This window comes from Pholcus phalangioides, unplaced genomic scaffold (genome assembly GCF_987345545.1).
Source record: "Pholcus phalangioides strain wild (caught in Gottingen) unplaced genomic scaffold, Ppha-v1.0 ptg000015l_1, whole genome shotgun sequence".
Taxonomy (NCBI): domain Eukaryota; kingdom Metazoa; phylum Arthropoda; class Arachnida; order Araneae; family Pholcidae; genus Pholcus; species Pholcus phalangioides.
The window spans coordinates 36,929,782-36,950,493 of record NW_028301608.1 but is presented as its reverse complement, the minus strand read 5'-3'; the positions used below and the strand labels follow the sequence as shown (position 1 = coordinate 36,950,493).

General features: G+C 34.1%; 1 protein-coding gene across 1 annotated transcript; it reads left to right on the top strand.

The window, feature by feature from the left end:
- The first annotated feature begins 643 nt into the window (after window positions 1-643).
- On the top strand, window positions 644-20,563 carry Tgs1 (Trimethylguanosine synthase 1). Its single transcript, XM_089243462.1, has 11 exons — window positions 644-812; window positions 4,474-4,580; window positions 7,248-7,503; window positions 9,333-10,507; window positions 12,117-12,209; window positions 12,472-12,607; window positions 14,066-14,399; window positions 14,748-14,879; window positions 17,914-18,131; window positions 19,281-19,355; window positions 19,742-20,563. Exons 2-11 carry the CDS (start codon window positions 4,489-4,491, stop codon window positions 19,877-19,879), a joined length of 2,649 nt encoding a protein of 882 aa, XP_089099588.1. The 5' UTR covers window positions 644-812; window positions 4,474-4,488; the 3' UTR covers window positions 19,880-20,563.
- Window positions 20,564-20,712: the final 149 nt, after the last annotated feature.

Genomic DNA, 20,712 nt, shown 5'->3' with positions numbered 1-20,712 from the left:
CACCCACCATCGTTTTTTGTGCGTGATTGTAAAAAGTCCTAGAAGAAAAATTTGAAGCTTATCACTTTTTCTATAAGCTCGATGGTAATATAAGCATGATGTTTGAAACATTACACTGCCATACAGTTTTTTTTTGTTTTGTTTTTTTAGCTGTCAGGAAATGTTTGTGTTTCATTTCATGTTTAATAGCTGGTAGCAAAGATGTTAGCAAAACATTTTAATTTCATTATTCAGTATCGTATTGTGAAAGGAAAAGCTTGCAACTAAAAGACATTTCGCGGCTCACTTTATATCAACCAGTGGCTGTTACTTCAATCACTTGGCTTCCAAGTGCTCCCTAATGTCCTGGTTTTGTTCTAATGAAATATGGTCAAAATATAGAATATGTACTAATAAACAAACGTACATCAACACAAATGACTTTTATTCAACACCATCAGAATTGATTTACATTTCAATAAATATACTATTTTAATTCAAAGATTGTAATTGTATTTCCCAATGTAAAATCTCGTTTCTTTTCTCTTTTGCATTAAGAAGCCTTGGCTCGAAAGTCCGTAGATTTCATTCAATATTTTCTCGGAATCGTGACACAATTCCTCAACAGAAGTTACGAAGTCGATTTAATTTTTTCATTTTTTTTAATAGTTATTGTGAATAAAATATTGGCTCGGCTTCTCCGCTTTCTCGTGTTTTGATTCTCCAGGTTGCCATTTTATAAACAAATAGTATTTATTTCCTCGCCGGTCGGAGAATAATTGAGTCCAGGAACGGACATAGTCATCCAGTGTCCGGCGCCAAAGTTTCTTTAGGTAGTAGAGTTTTGTGTTTTTTCAAGAAACGTTCATTAGTTGATTATGACTTTGATAATGAGTGATACATTTCAATTATTTGATTCACATTTCACTTAATAAATTACCTAAATGTATATCATTATACACACCATTGTTATATAGTTTCAGTGTTGCTCACTAATACCTGCAAACTGCCAGTTTTAAAGTACTATTTGAAATGTATTTTACTATGGTTGTGCATTTGTGAGCAATGATATTGAAGGGCCGGATACACCCAACATTCAGCTTCACATCTCAGAGATATTGAAGCAATCCCGAAGGATGGGTGTATCTAGAAAATTTATTGATATATACAGGGTTGCCTTATAGTGGCGACAAACTCAGAGGTGTCATATTAGATATCAAGAGGAACCAAAATTTCTGTTGAACACAGTATCGCAAACCCTGTATAGTCGGTGGAAATTGTAAAAATACTCATGAAGGGTGTGACATCGAGTGGGACAAAACGACCAATAAAAGTAGTAAGTGGAGAAAAAAATGTATTTGACAGCATGATTATAATACAGCCTGTGCAGCACAGTTCAATGCCAAAAAGCAGACAAAGAGAAATGATTACAGTTTGAAGTTGCAACTGCAAAGGTCATTGAAGTAGCTGACAGTGACGGAATAATGAATGTCGGACACACTCAGATACCAGGTGTGCTGGCTATGTCTGCCTTGCTACAAGATCCTCCAGTGTCTCCACAGGTGTCTGATACACGACTGACTTAAAGTGTCCCCAAAAGAAGCCCAAGGGATTAAGGTGTGGGGAACTTGAAGGCCAAGCATCCTCTCAACGTCTATTTTTGTGATTTTCACTGACTAATTGTGGTTTGAGATGCCATGTTCTGTGGCAATTTTTGTTCCTCTTGATGCCTTATATCACCCCTTTGAGTTTGCCGCCAACATCCTGTATGTACAGTCAATCTCACTTATATACATGGGTAATAAGCATAATAAACCCAGTAAATGTTTTTCCACTTAGTACAACCCCTTTTCATTGTCTCAACTCTGATTCTCATCAAGATTTCCTGTTTAAAGCATTTTCCCCACTCATAACGTTTTTTCATGACAGTTTTTGGAAAATGTTATAAGCAGGATCCACAGTATAAATTGCAAATCACAATAAATCTTGGATAGATAAATAAGAAGTGTCAATGTCCCGTACAGGAAGTCAATGAAATCTGGAATCGTCAATTAGTCTTTAAAGCTTCCATCCTGCTTGTCAAAGCAAATAGCCACCAATACCTCCTTTAATTTTTGTTGTGGTCTCTGATTTGCTGAGTCTACTGAGATGCTATTCCCCTTCCTGGCCATTGACCTTGTCACTGGTGAAGAGCGTCTTGTTATTGAGAGGTAATGGGTTTTGTGATGGCGAATATGGGAACAGCTACAGTATAATTCCTAGTTGATCCTTCATCAATGAGCTGACTGGTTTCAAACCCACAGCTTGCTTCAAGTGATTTTGAATTTTCTGTGGGCTGACCTTTTGCCATGTTGAACAAGCCATCTACAGGCACCAGTTTGGGCACCTATCTTTATGACCGGGTGTTGAGCACCATTATGAAAGATAATGACAATCAGAAGTTTTTAATAAATAAATAACATAATTTATTAGGTACAGACCGACATGGTTTCTTGCCATCCACTCCGAAAAAAGTTATATTTTCTTCGCAACTTGTGTCCTCCTCTTTCAATGAAAAAATGTAAAGCATGACATCATTTTGCCACTGTGAGTTCAACTGGAGGTTGCTATACATCCACCCATGTCAATCATAGTATCCGTCTATGATTGACAAGATCCATGTATACAATGTAATATGAATAGTCCTTTTTTATGAGTTTCTTTCACCTCCAGAGGAAAACAAGATTTGCACGAACGAAAAAAAAATTCTCTTTTCTTTTTACTATCATTGGGCTTGGCCTTCGAGGTAGTTTTTTTTTAAAAAATTATGTATATTTTGAGATAGAGGTGTGAAAATGAATTATTAACTCAATACAGTAAATGCAATGAATTTTTTATTTTTCGAGAAAGAGAAATTTGACTGTATATTGAAGAATTAGACTCTACAAAAAACAATTAGGTAGCCTATCTGTTTTGGTCAAAAAATTTTTGTAACCGAGTCATTTCTGTCATTTTGCTTTGGCTTGAGTTGATCTTATAGGATACTGAAATAGTGCTATGAAAAAGAAAATTGTGGATCCATAATTGTGGTGTCGGGAGGTACCCTCCCCTTCCTACTTTTTAGTCTAACTTCTAATTTTTCGAGTGGGAGCTCAGAATTCCTGAAACACAAGAGACTACAGTTTGACATCTTTTTTCTTTTTATAACACGAGAATGGTTCCATGAGCAAAGTTAAACCGGCTTTTCTCATGGAACTTTCAATCATGCAGTCGAAAATAATTGGAAACTAACATCTATGTTGAAAAACTGTTCTACTAACCCTTTTTTTTAGTCTGATTTAAAGCGTAACACATGGCTGGTATAAATTGCAAAAAAAGAGTAAAGATTCAAAAACAATGTGTTCAGAGACTAAAAATTAAAAAAAAGCCAAACAACTGATTCAAAATTTTGGCATTAAACGATTAATTGCCAAATTGATCTTCACCTTGCTCATGAAATCATATCCTGACCAAATTTGATATTTTCAAGGGGTAATTCCATGGACATTATGAAACACCATACAAAACCGTTTGTTAATGCATCGGGTATTGTATAATGAAATTTGTCTAGTAATTGTTAGAATTTTATGAAAAGTAGTTTTAAAATACATTTGATAGGTTTCCTACCCTTTTGTGTGCAGTGTTGTGCCTGTTAATCCGTCATTCAAGTGGTTTTTAAATTTTTCTTGATCCACATTATAGCTGCCACAGTGGAAATCACTAAAAATCTTCTAAAAATCGTCACTTGTTTTCAAGGAGGATATTTTTCTCCCATTACGTGAGCTGATAAATGCCCACCCAACACAAAATAATAATAAAAAAAAGAGAAACCATCATTTTCTGACTCGCTAGTCTGGCCCATCCAGTAATCTGGCATTTTTTAGGTTGGATTTTTTTATTATATATATACAATTAAAAAGCATGTCACTGCATGACTTTGCACAGAATTTTATATTTAAATAGAGACTTTTTTAATTGAGTTCCAGTAATCCAGCGATTCCTGATATGTACCAGATTAGCGAGAGTCTACTGTATTTATGCTGTATGCTTAATCTTATAATTATCTTGAAGGGAAAGGAAAAACACCAGACTTTCAACAAAAGCTGACTATCCACTGGCAGTTGAGAGTCAGCTTGACAGGAGGGGGAGAAAAAAAAATGTTATCAGGAGAACGTATACCATAGACTGGAGTACATTTACCTCTCCCCCACAGGATCAACATTTTCTCTGTTCAAAGAGCCTGTAGCCTATCCATTTATGCCCATGACTGATATAGCTATTCAAACATGCGAAATCATTACATCTTAAATTTCAGTGTCACCATGCTATTGAAAAGTATCCCAGTTACGTCACACTCATGTTATTAAGTTATGTCATTGGATGCATTAAGAAAATTTGTATAAAACAAGAGGATTGTTATAATATTGTCATAAAAGAGTGTCAAAATTGCTTATTTTTCATTTCTCACATCCTCAGCTTTGGTCAATCAAAATGCCAGTGTATTCTCGTCATGATGATGTGTGGCTGGAAGCACATTTTGAGGATTTGGATTCTCATTGTTATTGCACTAGAGTTGCACTGAAGTAAGTTCTCAGTGATTTATTCTGTAATATATGAGTTTTTAATTGATCAATATTTAATGTTGCAATTGTTTTTGTTTTTCTGATAATGAATTTTTATTGCATGTGTAATCATTGTAGTCTTTATTTTTTATTATTTTCTAATTGTAAATATCCAGTCAGACGCACCATATTCGCCCAGCATGCCTGTATATTCAGAAAATACATCATACATGGGGGTGAAAATCACTATCAGGGGTATAGGAAAAATGAATATAGGGTTACAACAAAGCTTTGGGATGATGAGAGAGGAAAGAAAACAAAGAGAACTTATTTGGTTTTATTCAATTGGTGTTTGGACACAACATTACATCCTTGATGTAAAGTTGCTAATATTCATATTTTCTGCTTGTAGTTTGTAGTTTATCCATTAATGATATTTGAGAGATTGGGGTGACAAAAAGTAGGTAGGTGATATGAAAATATACATTCTTGATGATTGACAAGATTTGCTTCAATTAATGAGCTCTCAGTTAATTTAAATTAAAAAATCTCATTTAAATAATAAAAAAAACATGGCTTTTTCTCATACCTTGACTTGAATTTCATTATAATCGTTCAGTTTTGAAAATTGATGCTCACAGCTGAAATTAGATGTAATCAGTATGCTTTGTCTGTTACTATAATATAAGCATTCATTAGCACGCACTCACACACACACACACAGAAATTCAAATATAAAATAATGCATCATAGATTCACTGCATATTTTCTGCAGATTATACTATATAAAAGATGTAAAAAAATCTGTATTTCTTAGTGTTGGGGGAGAGTTATAAACTGTGCTATGTGTATTATCTGCAGTTGAGCGTAGTAGCCCAAGTCAATAAGGTACTTGTCTAAAGTACCAAAGGATGTTTAGAGGTGTCACGAGTCTTATACTCGATACCCAGTTCATCGTTGCCAGAAACTTTCCTTACACCGAGGTGCAACATACACGGCGATATCACCAAAGATTGCTGCCACAGGGAGTCCCACATCAAGGGGTTAGCACACCATTCTCTCTCATCTCTCAGTGCTTATAAAAAAAGGCTGTCATTCAGAATCGGCAATAAATTGTAGAACTCTAATTAACCCTCGTGTGCAAAAATGACTAGTGTGATGTGACAAAAATGATTATCTGTATTTTATTTTCACCTAAAAAGAAAAAATATATAAAAATAATTTAATATATATATATATTTATTTTTTTCTCAAAGTATGGGATGGGGTATAGGTACAAGTAAAGGGATCAACTTGTTTTTTTTTTTTAAAGTGTGACTAAAACTCTTAAATCTCAATAAGTCAGATGTCAGCTACAACAAAAACTTCGGATATCGTTTGTTCGACTTATCAGAAATCCTGATTTCAGAGTGGTGAAAATATTTATTAAAATAACAGCGCTAGCCTATTTATGAAGCAGTAGTTAGACATATTTAGTAAGATATGTCAAACTACTGGAGATGGAGAGATTTGAAAAGATAAGTTATTCGTATTTAAGTATTGATTGAGAATATTTATAGACATACATTCTGTATGTAAATGCTGTATTATGGAAATGGACATATACACGATACTCGTATAGATGAAACGAATCATAAATAAAGTTTATATGATTATTTGCTGTCAAAAAAATTAGTGATTTTTTTACTGTCTCTATTTTTTGTCCTTCCTTCATGAGAAAGCCATTTATTTTCTGCAAGCAGACAAATGAATCTGCTCAATTCCATTGCTAAATACTGTTTTCTGAATTTCTCTCATTCCTGAAAACTTTGATTTAAAGAAAGAAAACAGTGAAGGAAAGATTGTAATACTAAAGTACAGAAAAGGTTCTGGAGTTGAGTGAAAACTTCTACTCAAACTATCAGAGTTCAATTTATTAAGGTTTGATTATATGTAGATTATAGGGGGATGTTTGCACCCCCCCCCCTCCGAATGCTGCCATGGTTTATCAAAAAGAAGTTAAAGAATTTGAAAAGTCATCGAAGAAAACAATACAGAGCTCCTTTGACACATTTTTGTAATTGAAGTTACTCGAAAGCTTCTTTGAATCATGGATAAAGTTTTGCATGTGGAAAACAAAGTTAACGCAACTACTGTAACTTGTATCACAACCAGTATCCTACTAATAAATATCAAATAAGTGTTTATTATTCTATCACACAGTTCTTTTGAAAAAGTTTCATCAATTTTCTACTATAAGGATCTCTGTAAATAAAACTAAGATCTAATGCTGAGATTACACTATAAAAGTTTTGTAAAAGTGCTTTTAGAAAACTTGCGAAATACAACCAATATGCTGATCAATTAAATTACATTCGAAAAAATGCAACCAATACAAGGGTGTATTTTTCAAGTTTTATAAAAAGCACTTTCACGAAACTTTTATAGTGTAATCCCAGCCTAACATGTAATTGACAAATAGGCAAATGAGATTTTTAAACAAACATAAAATACATATCATAAAGTTACTATATATTTTTTCTGATTTGCATTGAATTAGTATATATCCCTTGGTATTTCAATGCAGAAATGAAAGAAAAAAAACTCATTGAAGTTTAGAACATAATTAACTTTGATTACAAGGAGACTGATTTATCCATGCAACGTTAACTGGTATGAATACCCTTTAAAGTGACCTTCATTTTTCAGTGATTATCCCCGCGCCAGTAGTCACAAGCGAGAATATGATTATAATGACGAATGCGATGAAAATGAAGAATCACCAGATGGCAGCAGCTCAACTTCAACTACTGAATTCAAAGGTTTGGCAGAACATGGTGAAACAAGTCGTCATGATGAGGAGGACGAACCAGATCTACCTTTCGAAGGAGAATATGCTGAGGATGCTACATTGATGAAGCAGATGGGTCTTCCATTGAGCTTCAGCTCAAGATCAGTTGCAAGGGTAACTTGAATAACTTTTCAGTTGTTTCTTGAGTGATAAAATGATTGTAACAATGTAAATTTCATTACAAAACAAAATTTTACCATTCCTCCCTCATTCCATGAGTATTTTGTTTGCCCACAAAATCTGATAGGTAGCGATAAAAAAATATTTTTGCAGTAGTATTACTGAATGACAATTTAAGAAAAAAATGTGACTTTCAGGACTTGACAAAAAAAGGGGGGCAATAATTCCTGGAAAAGAAGGGGGGAAAATATTTTGTACCACTTTTCCTTGGGAGTGGGGGGGGGGGGGAGTTTCCCTCCTAAAAAATCTGGCTGGCCCTTAATTTGTTTTTCTATTTGTCAAGCCCTGGTGACTTTAGTTCTTAAGTTTAAAGTAATAAGCTAAGGCTATTGAATATCTTCTGCAGTGAGTTGATATATTGTCACTATATAAATAAAGAAGAAAACTATTGAAACTGTTAATTAATAGAAAACCAATGAGAAAAATAGCTATGAAAATTAATCCCAGTGCCATGGTTTTATTTTCCCATTGAGTCTGCAGACTTTTATCATAGCATTTTGTCAAAGGAGGTTTAGATCAATATGATTACTTCAATTATTTTGATGCCAAATCATTTGTTTTTGTTGAACATCGAAATGATTTATATATTTTTTAAATCAAGTCATTTTGTTTGAATCGAAGTGCTCATCACTATAGTTTATTAATAATTTGCCCTTTAATATTAGTGCTTAGGAAAAAAAAGTTGAGGAAACAGTCCTTGAGGATAAATTTATTTGAAGTTTTCATGTGGTTTTTTTCCCAGAGTTTAAAATTTAATGAATTGTATCTGTTATATTATTGACAATAAGAACTAATTAATTTTCACCTATTTGTTGATAAAATTTACTAAAAAAATAGACACAGGCAGCAGTTACGTTATCTAGATCAAGTGCTTTATACGGGATGCAATAACAATGAGTCCTTGCCACAAATTACTGATGATCCGTTGATCCTAGAGACATATTTCCAATTAACAAATAACATCAAAATAATGTGTAGACTTCAAATACGTCATTTATATTGCAAGGGGTTGTATCATTATTAAAATAAAAAATTAACACTTTTTTTTTCATCAACCTGTCTTAAAAACCCCAATTAGAAAGCTGTTGCCCTGTTTCTCCTGAGGCCAACGAAAAAAATTGTTTCTAAGTGTGATATTCATTGAGATATTTGAATTCACAAAAAAATTGGAGAAAGGTTGGGAAAGAACAGCATAAACTAAGAGACAAGCTCATGCTGTTCTTTCCCACCTTTTCTCCGATTTTTTTTAAATTCAAATATCCCAGCAAAAAATGTTTCAAATGCAATTTTTTTTTCTCTCAAGAAAGACAAGGCAACAACTTTCTAATTGGTTTTTTAACGACAGGGTGACCAAATAAAGTTTTCTTTATTTTATTTTAATAACTATGTAGGGCTTATGCCCCTGGCAATATAAATGAAATATCTGAAGTCTATATGTTATTTGTATACTTTTTCTAACTGGAAGTATGTCTCTAGGACAGTGGTTCTCAACCTTTGAAAGCTTGCAGCCCGATTGAGTTTTTTTCGAGTGTAAGGCCTGGTCATAAGCAGAACTAATGAGAAATGAATGGAGAAAAATTAAACAATGAATCACTCACTGCCTGGTTTGACTGATGCCAGAGTCCAGGCCGCTGCGCAGCAGTAGAAAAACACTGCTCTAGGATCAACGGTTTGCCAGTAATGCAGCAAGAGGACCTGCCTGTGCACCCTGTATAATCGTGTTTATAACAATTTTCTATTTGTAACACCTGTTTTCTTTTCAGAAGAAAAAAAGGGCAAAGAGGAGAAATAAATCTAAGCCAATTAGAGGTCAATTCAGTCACAGTTTATCCTCAACATCAAAAAATGCATCTGAACAAGAAATTGAATCTGAGTGGCAGAGTTATTGGGAGTTGCATGGAGAGACTATTATCATGAATAGCTGGATAAACAAATACAGGGATTTCATCAATGATGATTTTCTCAATGCACATGATAAAGCGAAAGACACAAATGAAGATAAGGATTTGAAAAGTGACGTATTTGCTGCTATGAAACAAGTGCGGGAAAAATTCAAAGTGCTTAGCTTCTCTGATCAGAACAATGTTGAGCCATTAACACCAGTAAATCCTGAAAACATGGAGATGAATTGTGATGATAAGATGAACAAAGACGATTGCAATTCCTCTGAAACTATGAACGTAGACTCAAATGCAGTTGGCGATGGTTTCAATGTTGATTCAGGGTCAAATACTGATCAGCCAACATTTCTTTTTCCAAAAAAGGATTACAATAACATGTTTTCTGTGGATCCTTCTAAAGGAGACAGTGACAAGATTGCAGACAGCTCTGATGGCATTGGAAACCAATCTTGGATGGAATTGTGGGAAGTCCATAGCAAAGAACAGTACGAGTTTCATTACAAGATTTTCAAAGAAACTTACTATGAAACTGAAAGTTTCAAAGATATCACGTTACAGTCCTCTTTTGAAGCAGCATACCACTGTGATTTTTGTCGTGGTTATGGCTGCGAGTTCTGTTTGAAAGATGACGCTTTTTGTGATAGGCTGGAACTGTCCAATGTTGACTATGGTTTGGATGAAACCTCTCTGGATGTTGAGTATGATAACAATTCCCCGATTGATTTCAATTTTGACGGACCAGATGCGGATACCAGTTTCAGCAATGCAGATTTTGCTGGTGATAATGCTTCAGATGTTGCTCATGAAGGTATTGACTGCCTGGCTGCTGGCAGCAGTGATAAAGGTCCTCATGTTTCAAGTTCTTGTAACAGTTTTGATGATCAGACTGGTGCAAGCACTTCTGGTGCATCAGCTGGGGGAAGCAATACTTGTCGATTCAGTGATGCACAAAGTAATCTGAGAAGTTTCAGTGGTGAAAATGATGATGACGACGATGATGATGGGCCCGATGAAATTCCTATAAGGATTAAACGAAGGTAAGTTAAATAGAAAAAAAATGACTTTTTAGATAGAGGAAAGCTTAAAAAAGGGACATAAATTATATATATATTTTTTTTTCTGCTGAGGAAATATAGTATTAAATTTCATTTAAAGGATTTTGATACTGTGATACATTTAGTTATGTAAATGAATGAATGCCAGAACTCTGCCACCAGACTTGACCTGTTGTCAAGATCTCTTCTGGTCCAGCTTCATGGCATAGTCTGGAACAAGTTTTGTTAGCTGAAAACATCAATTGATTCAAATAGTGTATCGAAATTAGCTGCAAAATCATTTAGAGGGAATTGATATTCAGCCAAATGGCAGTGTTCTCCCCATCCTTTTTGTGAAGAAAATTTTTTTCTCTAAAGTTCCTGGTACTGAAAAAAAAATGGAGCCAGACATTGGAAAATGACTTCATCATCATCTCATAAAACTGATTCGAGTAAAGTTTTTTTAATATTTTGATATCTTATAGGCCTATAAGGTTTATCTCATTCATAAAAAAAATCCCAGTATTTTCTAAATCGCTCTGTCATTTTTAACCATCATATAAAAAGTGCTGTATAAAACATAAGGATTGTTGGGATGGGGTATTGAGTTTAAAACACAGTTAATGATTAAAAAACTACCCACGAGGTTTACAAAAAACTTACTTTTTTTTATTTAACAACATACTTTATGCTATTTTTCTACATGGTCACCATATAAATTGAAATAGTACTTGTCCTATCATGTAATGAGCTGTTTAATATCTACCTTGTGGTTCTGCAGCTGCTGGTGCTTGTTCTCTAATTTAATTGTGTGGTAGGCCAATTACTGTTTATGGATTTGTCTGTTGAATGCAGAAAATCATCGTAATAACAGTGACAATGTTATGGATGAATGTTTTAATTCCCAATATACTGCATAATGCTTCTTGGCGACTTTTTTATTACCAGATTGGATTCAGCTCTATTTGCTAAGGTTACTTTCAGAACAATAAGAACACCCAATTTTGTTTAAAAATGTGCCAGAGAGGATGGTGTTGGTAACTTATCACAATTTTGGCATAGTCAAAAACTCAGCGACAATAAGGCATGTGGTATATTTGGAAGTAACCTACCTTTTTGGCGATTGTGTCAATTTTTACTGGGTATGATGAGCAGTGACAGTGATGGTGCTCTTGCCATGTGACTTGCTGGATCTGGTTGACATGGTGATGGAAAAATTGGTGCAAATGCCTCAAATGTTTTATTCATGGTTGCTAAATTATGTTCACAGGACAATGCAAAGTTTGCGGATGTAGTCTACCAACATCAAAAGAGGCCACCAAGTCCTGTGAAAGTAAAAAAATGATGAAACCCAGTTGGGCCTAGGTGGTGGTTTTTTTTTTTTTTTTTTTTTTTTTTTCAGTTTGCCAACTCTGTCTTGTATTTAATTTTGAGTCATTAACAAAAATTTAAAGTCAAACATTAGTTTCAAAGTCGTTAATTTAGTGATAATTCTTCAACATGAAAGGCATACATGTTTTTTCATCATCCCACACAGATGGATGTCGGTGAATTCCAAGAAAGTTTGAATATTTTCCTTTTTCTTTTTTTCCCTTTTAATACTCACCCTCAGTCATGAAGAAGATGTTGTTGCTGGAAGAGATGAAAATGGTGATAGTTATTTTCAGACTTTGGGATTTGTGGTTCAACCTTCGAATGCCATAAGGTATGTTTTTATGCTGATAATAGACCTCCCTTCCTGTAACCTTCCTTGTGATTCCCCCTAATTTTAAGTTTGGCCCTCCCAAGTTTTTTATCCTCCTTAGTTCTGTCTTAATGAATGAGATGACATTTAAAATAATAAATAAAGCTTAAACAATGTTTTATACCAAATGGCTATTAATTTGTATATTTTAGTGGAAGTGACAATTCTTATAATTCAGTATACTTCATTGCAAACAATGTTTTCTTATCTTTTCTTGTTTTAGCGTTTCTATGAAGTCAAAGGGTAATTTTGGACGTTACAAACAGTCTCGATTATATGATGCCTCTAAGCGATCTCATATACGCTTCAATGAAGATGGTTTACCTAACCCAAGACTTAAAAGTCATGTACTGAAAAAGGTGAGAAGTTTATTCACATAAAACAAGTGATTAATTCGTAGCTTTCTGAATCTAATTGGAACAAACTGATATTCGATATGCGTAAATCAAAATTTTCAAGTGGTGGATATTTGAGGCAGGCAACATGTAAAATAAAATACATTTTGTTCATCTAGTTCCTGGTAATACGTCTAAAAGGAAGCATGTGCTTTAAGAACATAGGTTGATGTTGCATCATCCTTTTAATGTGAAAGTTGAGACACGATTAATAAAAATTATGTTTTCTTTTTTCTTAACCCAAATACAGTTTGCAGGCCTCTTCGAGGTATGAATATAAACTGGTTTCCCATTTGAAGAATTCTCTGCAGAGAGCAGACATACCTTCAAAATGATAGTTACACAATACAAAAATTCAGGCATCTGCCACTTCTACTCCTAATGTGGAAGTCAGATGGCAACACCACTAGAAAACAAAACATGCATAACTTAAACAACTATAACTTGGATGCTTTATGGCCGCACGTACACACACACTAACATTTTGGCATATTCCTAATTTGTTAGAAATTTCCCAGAGGAATGTCTGAGGTACAAGTATGGTTAAGGGCCATTCAAGTATTACGTCAGCATCAGGGAGGGGAGTGGGTTTCGGGTTTGCTAACTTTTGATGACGGGGGAGTTGTGTATGATGCTTAAGTCATCAACCACCCTTTATAAAAATATGAAATATTCTTAATGGCATCTTTACTGGGTGTAAAAAAAACAAGAACCTTTCGTTAGTTTGTGGGCACCTGAACTAACATTCTTCCTATTGATAATTCCTCTATAGAACCACTCTAAATGTCCCGCTGATCCTTCAAGTTAGCTGGAAATGTGTCCAGATGCTCAAGTGCTCTCGAACTGTGCCGCGCATCACTCAAATGATCTGTAAGTGTACCATTGATCACTTAAATAATCTCGGAATGTTCAGCGGGTAACTTGAGTGGTGTAGAATTGCACTGGTGGCACAAGCTCCCCCCCCCCCCCCCCTCGCATACATATCTGATTTCAATGTGCGTAGGAGATAAGGGAGGGGAGTGATGACGAAAATTTTCTGATTGGGGGGGGGGAGGATCGGGTTTTGCTAACAAGAGGAGGGGTCAAAAATGGCAAAAAATGTACTGACGTAATACTTTAACAGCCCCTAAGTAGTAGTCTGTAGGTCTGATAAAAAGCTATTCAAAAAGGTTCAAGGTATTTTGTTATGAAACTTCCTAATAAAAGCCACCTAAACTCTCAAATGACTAAATACATATGCTCTTTTTTTTCATCCGTCTTCCATATGAATAGCTAGACGTAAAACTTCTTTCTTCATCAGACAAGGGTCTGGTTATATTCTGGTTCTGTTTTCATATATATTTTTGGGAATGGAATGGAATCTTTCATTTCATCATTCTTTTCATGTGTCAGATAGATCATGTAATGCATGGTTTTTCTTAGGTTATGAAGTTCTTGAAGACACAGCAGGCAGTTGCAGATGAGAGCTTTGAGGAAATACCAGATATGAGTGATTACCCTTTGGAAGGAACGACAACTGTAGAAGATTCAGATGTGGCTCATTGTTCCCCACAAGAAAATCTTGGTGTGAGTGCCATGAGTGAAGGTTCTGATGCTGAAAAGGACAGTGATTTAAATCTTGATCATGTAGACAAAAAATTCAGAGTTACTGCAAATGCTCCTTCTGAGGTATCATCTGACTTGCAATTGTCCAAGTATTGGCATCAGCGATACAGGTTGTTCTCCAAGTTTGATGAAGGAATCAAACTGGATAAAGGTAGTTTTTTTTTCTTTTTCTATTCTTTTGATTAAAACTTGCTGGTATTTTATGCAAACTCCATCAAAGTGAATAGTTTGAATGTGCTGCATTTAAAAAACTTTTGTTTTAGCCTTTATTTTTTGTAATGTTAAAAATAATGTGTTAGGTTTGTCATGACCAAGATAAAACACTTCATGTTTTCTTAAAAGTCTTTTAAGAAAACATGATATCTTGCTAGTTTTTAAATGATTCATTGGGTTTGGCAAGACATCTTGTCAGTGTTGCTGAGGGACTTGATTATTTCTGGTTTTCGATTAATATCTTTATATATTTTTCTGCTTATTTGTTTGACTTCTTTCCTCTTAGAGTCTTGGTTTTCTGTGACACCAGAAGAAATAGCAAAGCATGTGGCAGAAAGGTGTCGCTGTGATGTGATAATTGATGCCTTCTGTGGTGCTGGTGGCAATACCATTCAGTTTGCATTCACTTGTAATCATGGTAACTATTTTGCTTATAGTGTACCGATTGTACTACTCCCGATTAATTTTTTGTTTCCTAACAAATAAATCATCGGGGGATGACAATAAAGAATTACACCTCTTTTTTTCACTTGAAAACATTTAACAATGTTAAGATTAAATTACAGTTTAGCAATTTTAGATTCTTCCGATAACACAATGCAAGTTTTCGAATTTTAAAGTTTTTTAAAACTAAATAAATATCACATTAAAATTTGAATGGTCTCACTAGATCTGACCTACTAGAACATCACCAAACAGAAATGTCTCTCCATCCGTGAAGCCTATGCCAGTTTCTTTCCCGTCGCTCCATCCATGAAGCCATACCAATTTCTTTCATTTAGAGTGCATGGGGATCCACACCTTCTCTCATTCTGACAAATAAATCGGAGATATTCCAACACTTTATGTAGTTATCAAAGCTTGCAGGATCTCAACTGAAGAACCGATGAGAATTTCAGGGAGGAAACTTTTACTTTTGGTTCATTTCGAGGAGTGAACACCAAGGCAGGACTTACGATTCAGGAAGTCACTAGAGCAATAGTCTCAGTAGCAATAGTCTTAGATCATGTCAATGTCGCGCTCCATGATAAACGCAATCATATTAAGTTTAAATATATCGACATTGCTCAAAAACATACTGAAGATAATAGTTGTGCAGCATAAAGTTTATTCTTAAAGTTTCATATTATATTATTATATATCAACTCATTGTCTCACTCACCCTCAAAAACAATATGTATAAAAATAAAATATTAATCACTCACCAGACACCACCTGGAGCGATGGCCTTTTATGCCATTTACCAAGGCATCCCTTTTTGACGGCACCTCACATATTTATTTCCCTCATGATCTCATTCCACGCACTATGCACATTTTAGCACTTTAAGAAATTAAAGGCGCATCATCACAAAAGCATTCGAAGTGCCTAGCACCTCAACACTAAGGACTACACCCTCATCGAACTCACGAGAACGAGCATGTGTTCTCTGCTAGAAACCTTGGTGAGCTCTGTCTGTCTCAACAGGCAAATCAGAATTGCTTTAGTTTCAGTTTTCTTTGTTTGGATGAACAACTAATGTAATTGGCTAATAATTGGTGATTTTGCACTCATCACATATTAAGAAACCAAAGAATGAAAAGGAGAAGGTGTTTTGGATTTCAACTGGTAAAATCCGGATTGTAGCACAGCAATGATTCATAAGATGAAACGTCCCAACTCTTCTAATGCCAGAGATATTTCGAAAAACAAGTATGTTATGGCGTAATTATGTCAACTATGTCATGATTATGCTTTCATATATTGGCGTCAATGTTGTTGATGGATCCCAGCAAGTTATATCTAATATAAATTAAATGAATGTGCTGCGATTCTCAGCATGGGAAAGAATGTAGGAAGATGTTAATGAACATGTTAACTTTGAATTAATATTTGAAATGAAATTTTGGATTTTTAGAATGAATACTTTAAAGGGGAAATTGTGATCATGACATCAATCTGGACACAAAAGCAAACAATAGAATATAAATGTTCACAACACATACACCTGTTATAAAGGGAAATTCCCTGTCATGCGAATTCAGCAGAATCAATCCGCTTGAGATTCATTCAGTATCGAAATTAATATATCGGACAGAGAAAAACTAATTTTCATGTGCTTACATATTTTTACATCACTTATTATGAATCTGGCATCGACACAATTGTAGACAATGATGATTCGGTAACACTGATTGGCCACGATTGGCAGCAAGTGACCCTGGGGATTAATCCCGGTTGGCATAGTAAGGTAAGAACATGTTAAAAATGCCTAGACAAGGATCCTTTCATCAGGGGTCTATGGTTTTGTTACAATAGCTGAACTCACTAATATGGAATTATTTATGTGATGACAATAAGATAAGTCTGATGTTCCCATGTTTTTTCCAATATCAATTTTGGAGATTCCAAGAAATTTGTAATATTGTTCATTTGTGTGGCTCATTTATATGAAAGTGACAAACACCACTGATTTTTTTAAAGCCCCAAGTCCTACTTTTTGATATAAAAAAAAGTAGGACTTGGCAATTCAGTTAGGCTATGTGTATGGAATTGTCTGATGTCATCTCTGTATATTTTTTGCACCAATGTTCTGTATTTTTTGGACATAAAACTAATCATGCAAAAAAGACATTTTTGCTTCAGCAGTTGTTGTTATTGTTTTTAGTGGAATTTATCAGTGGACTCTCTTAAATTGGGGGTCAAAAAAAGAATAAGCAAAGTTGGCTGTGCGTGAGAGGGGAAAAATGTACATCTAGTGCAGTATCCTAAAATAGTACAAGAGCATGATATTTTAGGTCACTTTTGGCAACAGATTACAAATTGAGTTAAATAAGGTAGCGTGCTTCTTTCATCTTCACTTTTAGAAGTAATAATATGGGATGGGGGGGGGGATCTGATTGTAAACTAATTTGTTTCTGTTGATGGGTATGGAAAATTTTGTTTCATTGTTCGACATTTAATGACAGATTTGTGTTGAATTGCAGGCATCACTGCTACTCAAGTCTAAATGGTGCTGTTACTAATATTTTTCTCCCCTTTTTTGTTACTTGAGTGTCTTGTGACTGCTTGGATTAATATAAAGTAGGTAGTGACCCAACCACATTTTTTTTCCTTCCAAAGTTTACTTTATCCCCCAAAAGCAGAATATGCTGAAATATGTGACATACATTGCAGAACAACCTGAAAGAATTTTAGGAAGTGTAAAAAACAATATTATGAGAATTTTTACTGCAGAGTATTTCCTGTCAGCCAAGAGCTCATTGCAAAACAATGAAAAACATTCTGCTTTGGCACACTTTATATGTAGAATTGATGTACTACATCTCAATGTTATGTAGAGGAATATATAAATTATAATCATGTAATTGAGACGTATTTGAGAAAAATATGAATTAAAATCGCTAAAACATGATTACTAGTTGTAACTGTTGCATGGATGACTTTTATTACTGGTTTTTTTTCTCATGTAGTCATAGCTATTGACATTGATCCAGAAAAGATTGAAATAGCAAAGCATAATGCAAAAGTTTATGGTGTAGAAAAGATGATTGACTTCGTTGTTGGCAATTACTTGGAGCTAGCACCTTCATTAAAAGCAGATGTGGTCTTTCTGAGTCCCAGGTGGGGTGGACCAGAGTATTTATCATCTGAGGAGTATGACATAAGTAACATAGACCCTGATATATATCCTTTTTTATTGCATTATATTTATTTCTCTTTCTGGGAATTATTCATTATAAATATTGCTTTAACACATTCATTGCTGTAATGGTGAGCCTTTGGTCTACCCCTTGCACTAAAGTTGAAACAAAACTCAAATTGATCCAAAACTTGTTTATTTTACCTTTAACATAAATAATAATCAAATATGTGTGCATGTGTCCTATAAGGATTTAAAACTTATTTGCATATAAGTCTGGCATAAAGTTGGTATTTTTCTAAACTGTAGTATTAAAGCATTAATTAGCATTATTATTAGCATAACTTTTTTCTGTATCATTTTAGTGATTTCCGCGATGGTGAGTATAGGAAAGCAGTTGATGAATTCTATGCAAAAATTTTGCCTGAAGCCATGAAAAATATGCTGTTAGCACCCTCTTGTAGAAATTTTGTGAAAACAAAACTATGGACTGAGATGCACTGAAAATTTAATAAATAAGTTGCTGGATACGCTGCAATAATATGGGAAAAAGAAACCTAATATAGAGAATGATTTGTCTTTAGCACTCGGCAGATGTTCTTGGAGAATGAGATATCTCTTCCTCAGCGATGAATGTGTTAAGTACATGAATGCAAGGATTGACTGGTGACTACAATGGATTTTTTTTTCTTCTGACAAATGAATAAATTTAACAGCTATTATTTCATATTGATTAATGTCAACTAATTTTATATTTATTATCCTTGGATAACCCTTGTATGTATGAGCTTTAATATCCAGCCAGCCATGAAGAACAACTTTGTTGGCAAACATTTTGGAGATAAACTATTCTTTAATATTGATATTCAAAAAAGTATGTCAATTGAACTATCAAATTAAAAAAAACTCGTATTCAGTGTGTTTGTTCATTCTTATGAGTTCATATTGTTATGGTCCAAGTTCGAAGACCATCATTTCTACAAAGTGACTGACCTGTTGGCTGACCTGATGTGTAAAATCCAGTGAAGACACTGGATTTTGCACATGGACCATAACACATGATACAGGGATTAGTTTAGAATCAATTACAAACAGCTGGATAACTTAGTGGGTAAATTGAATGCTTTGTCATAAAGTCTTTTTTTAATTTAGTAGCTTTCTATATGTGCACATATTTCTTAACTATTTCTCACATATAAAACTTTTGAGGTATCAAGGAAGATCACTGAAAATATTGCAGTTTTTGTGCCAAGGACCACTATTGTAAATCAAGTAAGCATGGATTTTTTTTCCCATTCATGTACATAGGATTCAAAAGCATCAGGGAGTTTGATTATTGTTTAAAAAAAAAATTGTCAGTGTATATCACACATTCATAAAAAAAACTGATGGAGATGACGTGTGTGTGCTTTAGAATGACGATAGTGAAATTTGTCTTGAACTGTGAAAAAATTATGAAACAGCACATATACACAGCACTTTCATGAGCTGATTTATTTGAAATTCCTCGGGGAAATGTTTATGAGGTGTAGCTTTAGTTGTAGAATAATAAGAAATTGTAATATTTTTTTCATTAAAACAGTTCATCAATACTCTCTTTGCAGATTAGTTTCTTGTTGCTGGAATTTTTCATTTAACGAAATTTCTTCTCTTTACAGCTAGTCACACTTGCAGGAAAGGGAAAGAATGTAGAAGTGGAGCAGAACATGTTGAATAAAAAAGTCAAGACCATTACTGCTTATTATGGTGATTTGATTCACACAGAGAAAGAAGCTACGTGTGAACCTGTGTTGTAAAAATTTATTCCAAACAAAAAAAGAGAGAAATGCTTGTGATCTACGCTTTGAGGAGGCAAAAGTCTTTATTTTCGATCGAAAATTGAAATTTTTTTTTCTTACTGCCACTATACATTTTTTTTTAAATTCCTGCCACATTCATGATGGCTCTTAGATCCACTGAAAATGTGATAGCATTTTTCTTATTCATTTCGATTGTTTGAGGTGTAGAACGTTATAATGTGATCAAAGGCATTGGTGAAATTCAACCATTGAGCTTTTATGGAATACACAGCCTTTGCATGAGACTTGATTAAGTATAGGTTTTTTAGGTGTAACTTGCAAGTATTTTTCATTACTATTTAAATAGTGTGCAATTTTTGTGCATGTGGTGTTTTCTTACACGTGATGGCAGGTTTATATATACACACACACACATGCTCAGCCTGTCAGAAATTTTTTGTCTTGCTCTTATCAAATGGGGTGCATTTATATTACCCTAAATTTTGTTTTGAATTATTTTTGTTTCCTATTTTTTTTTATTTCGAACAATATTTTTCTGTATTTGTCAAGTGTTTTTGTCAATCATTCCAAATCCGTTTTTCGTGACTTGTTTGGTTCTAATCAAGAGTTGTATTTGAAATGATGTCCTTGTGTTCATTTTATTAGTTTACAATGAAAATAAAGTTTTTTTTATCTGGTTCATAAGGCTCATGATATAATTGCTGAAATTCTGTTTCACACCTGAAAATATAACCTGATATCATTGTGGTATTATCATGCATTATTTCAGGTAGAACTTCTCTTATCCAGCCTGAGTGGAACAGAGGGTCAACTGAATTTAAAAAAAAACA

What these genes read in the sequence shown, in the direction of transcription:
- Tgs1 (XM_089243462.1), top strand. Translation starts at nt 4,489, where the DNA reads ATGCCAGTGTATTCTCGTCATGATGATGTGTGGCTGGAAGCACATTTT. An exon ending in CAACCTTCGAATGCCATAAG is followed by an intron (nt 12,210 to 12,471) that starts GTATGTTTTTAT and finishes TTCTTGTTTTAG; the next exon opens with CGTTTCTATGAAGTCAAAGG. An exon ending in GGACCACTATTGTAAATCAA is followed by an intron (nt 19,356 to 19,741) that starts GTAAGCATGGAT and finishes TTCTCTTTACAG; the next exon opens with CTAGTCACACTTGCAGGAAA.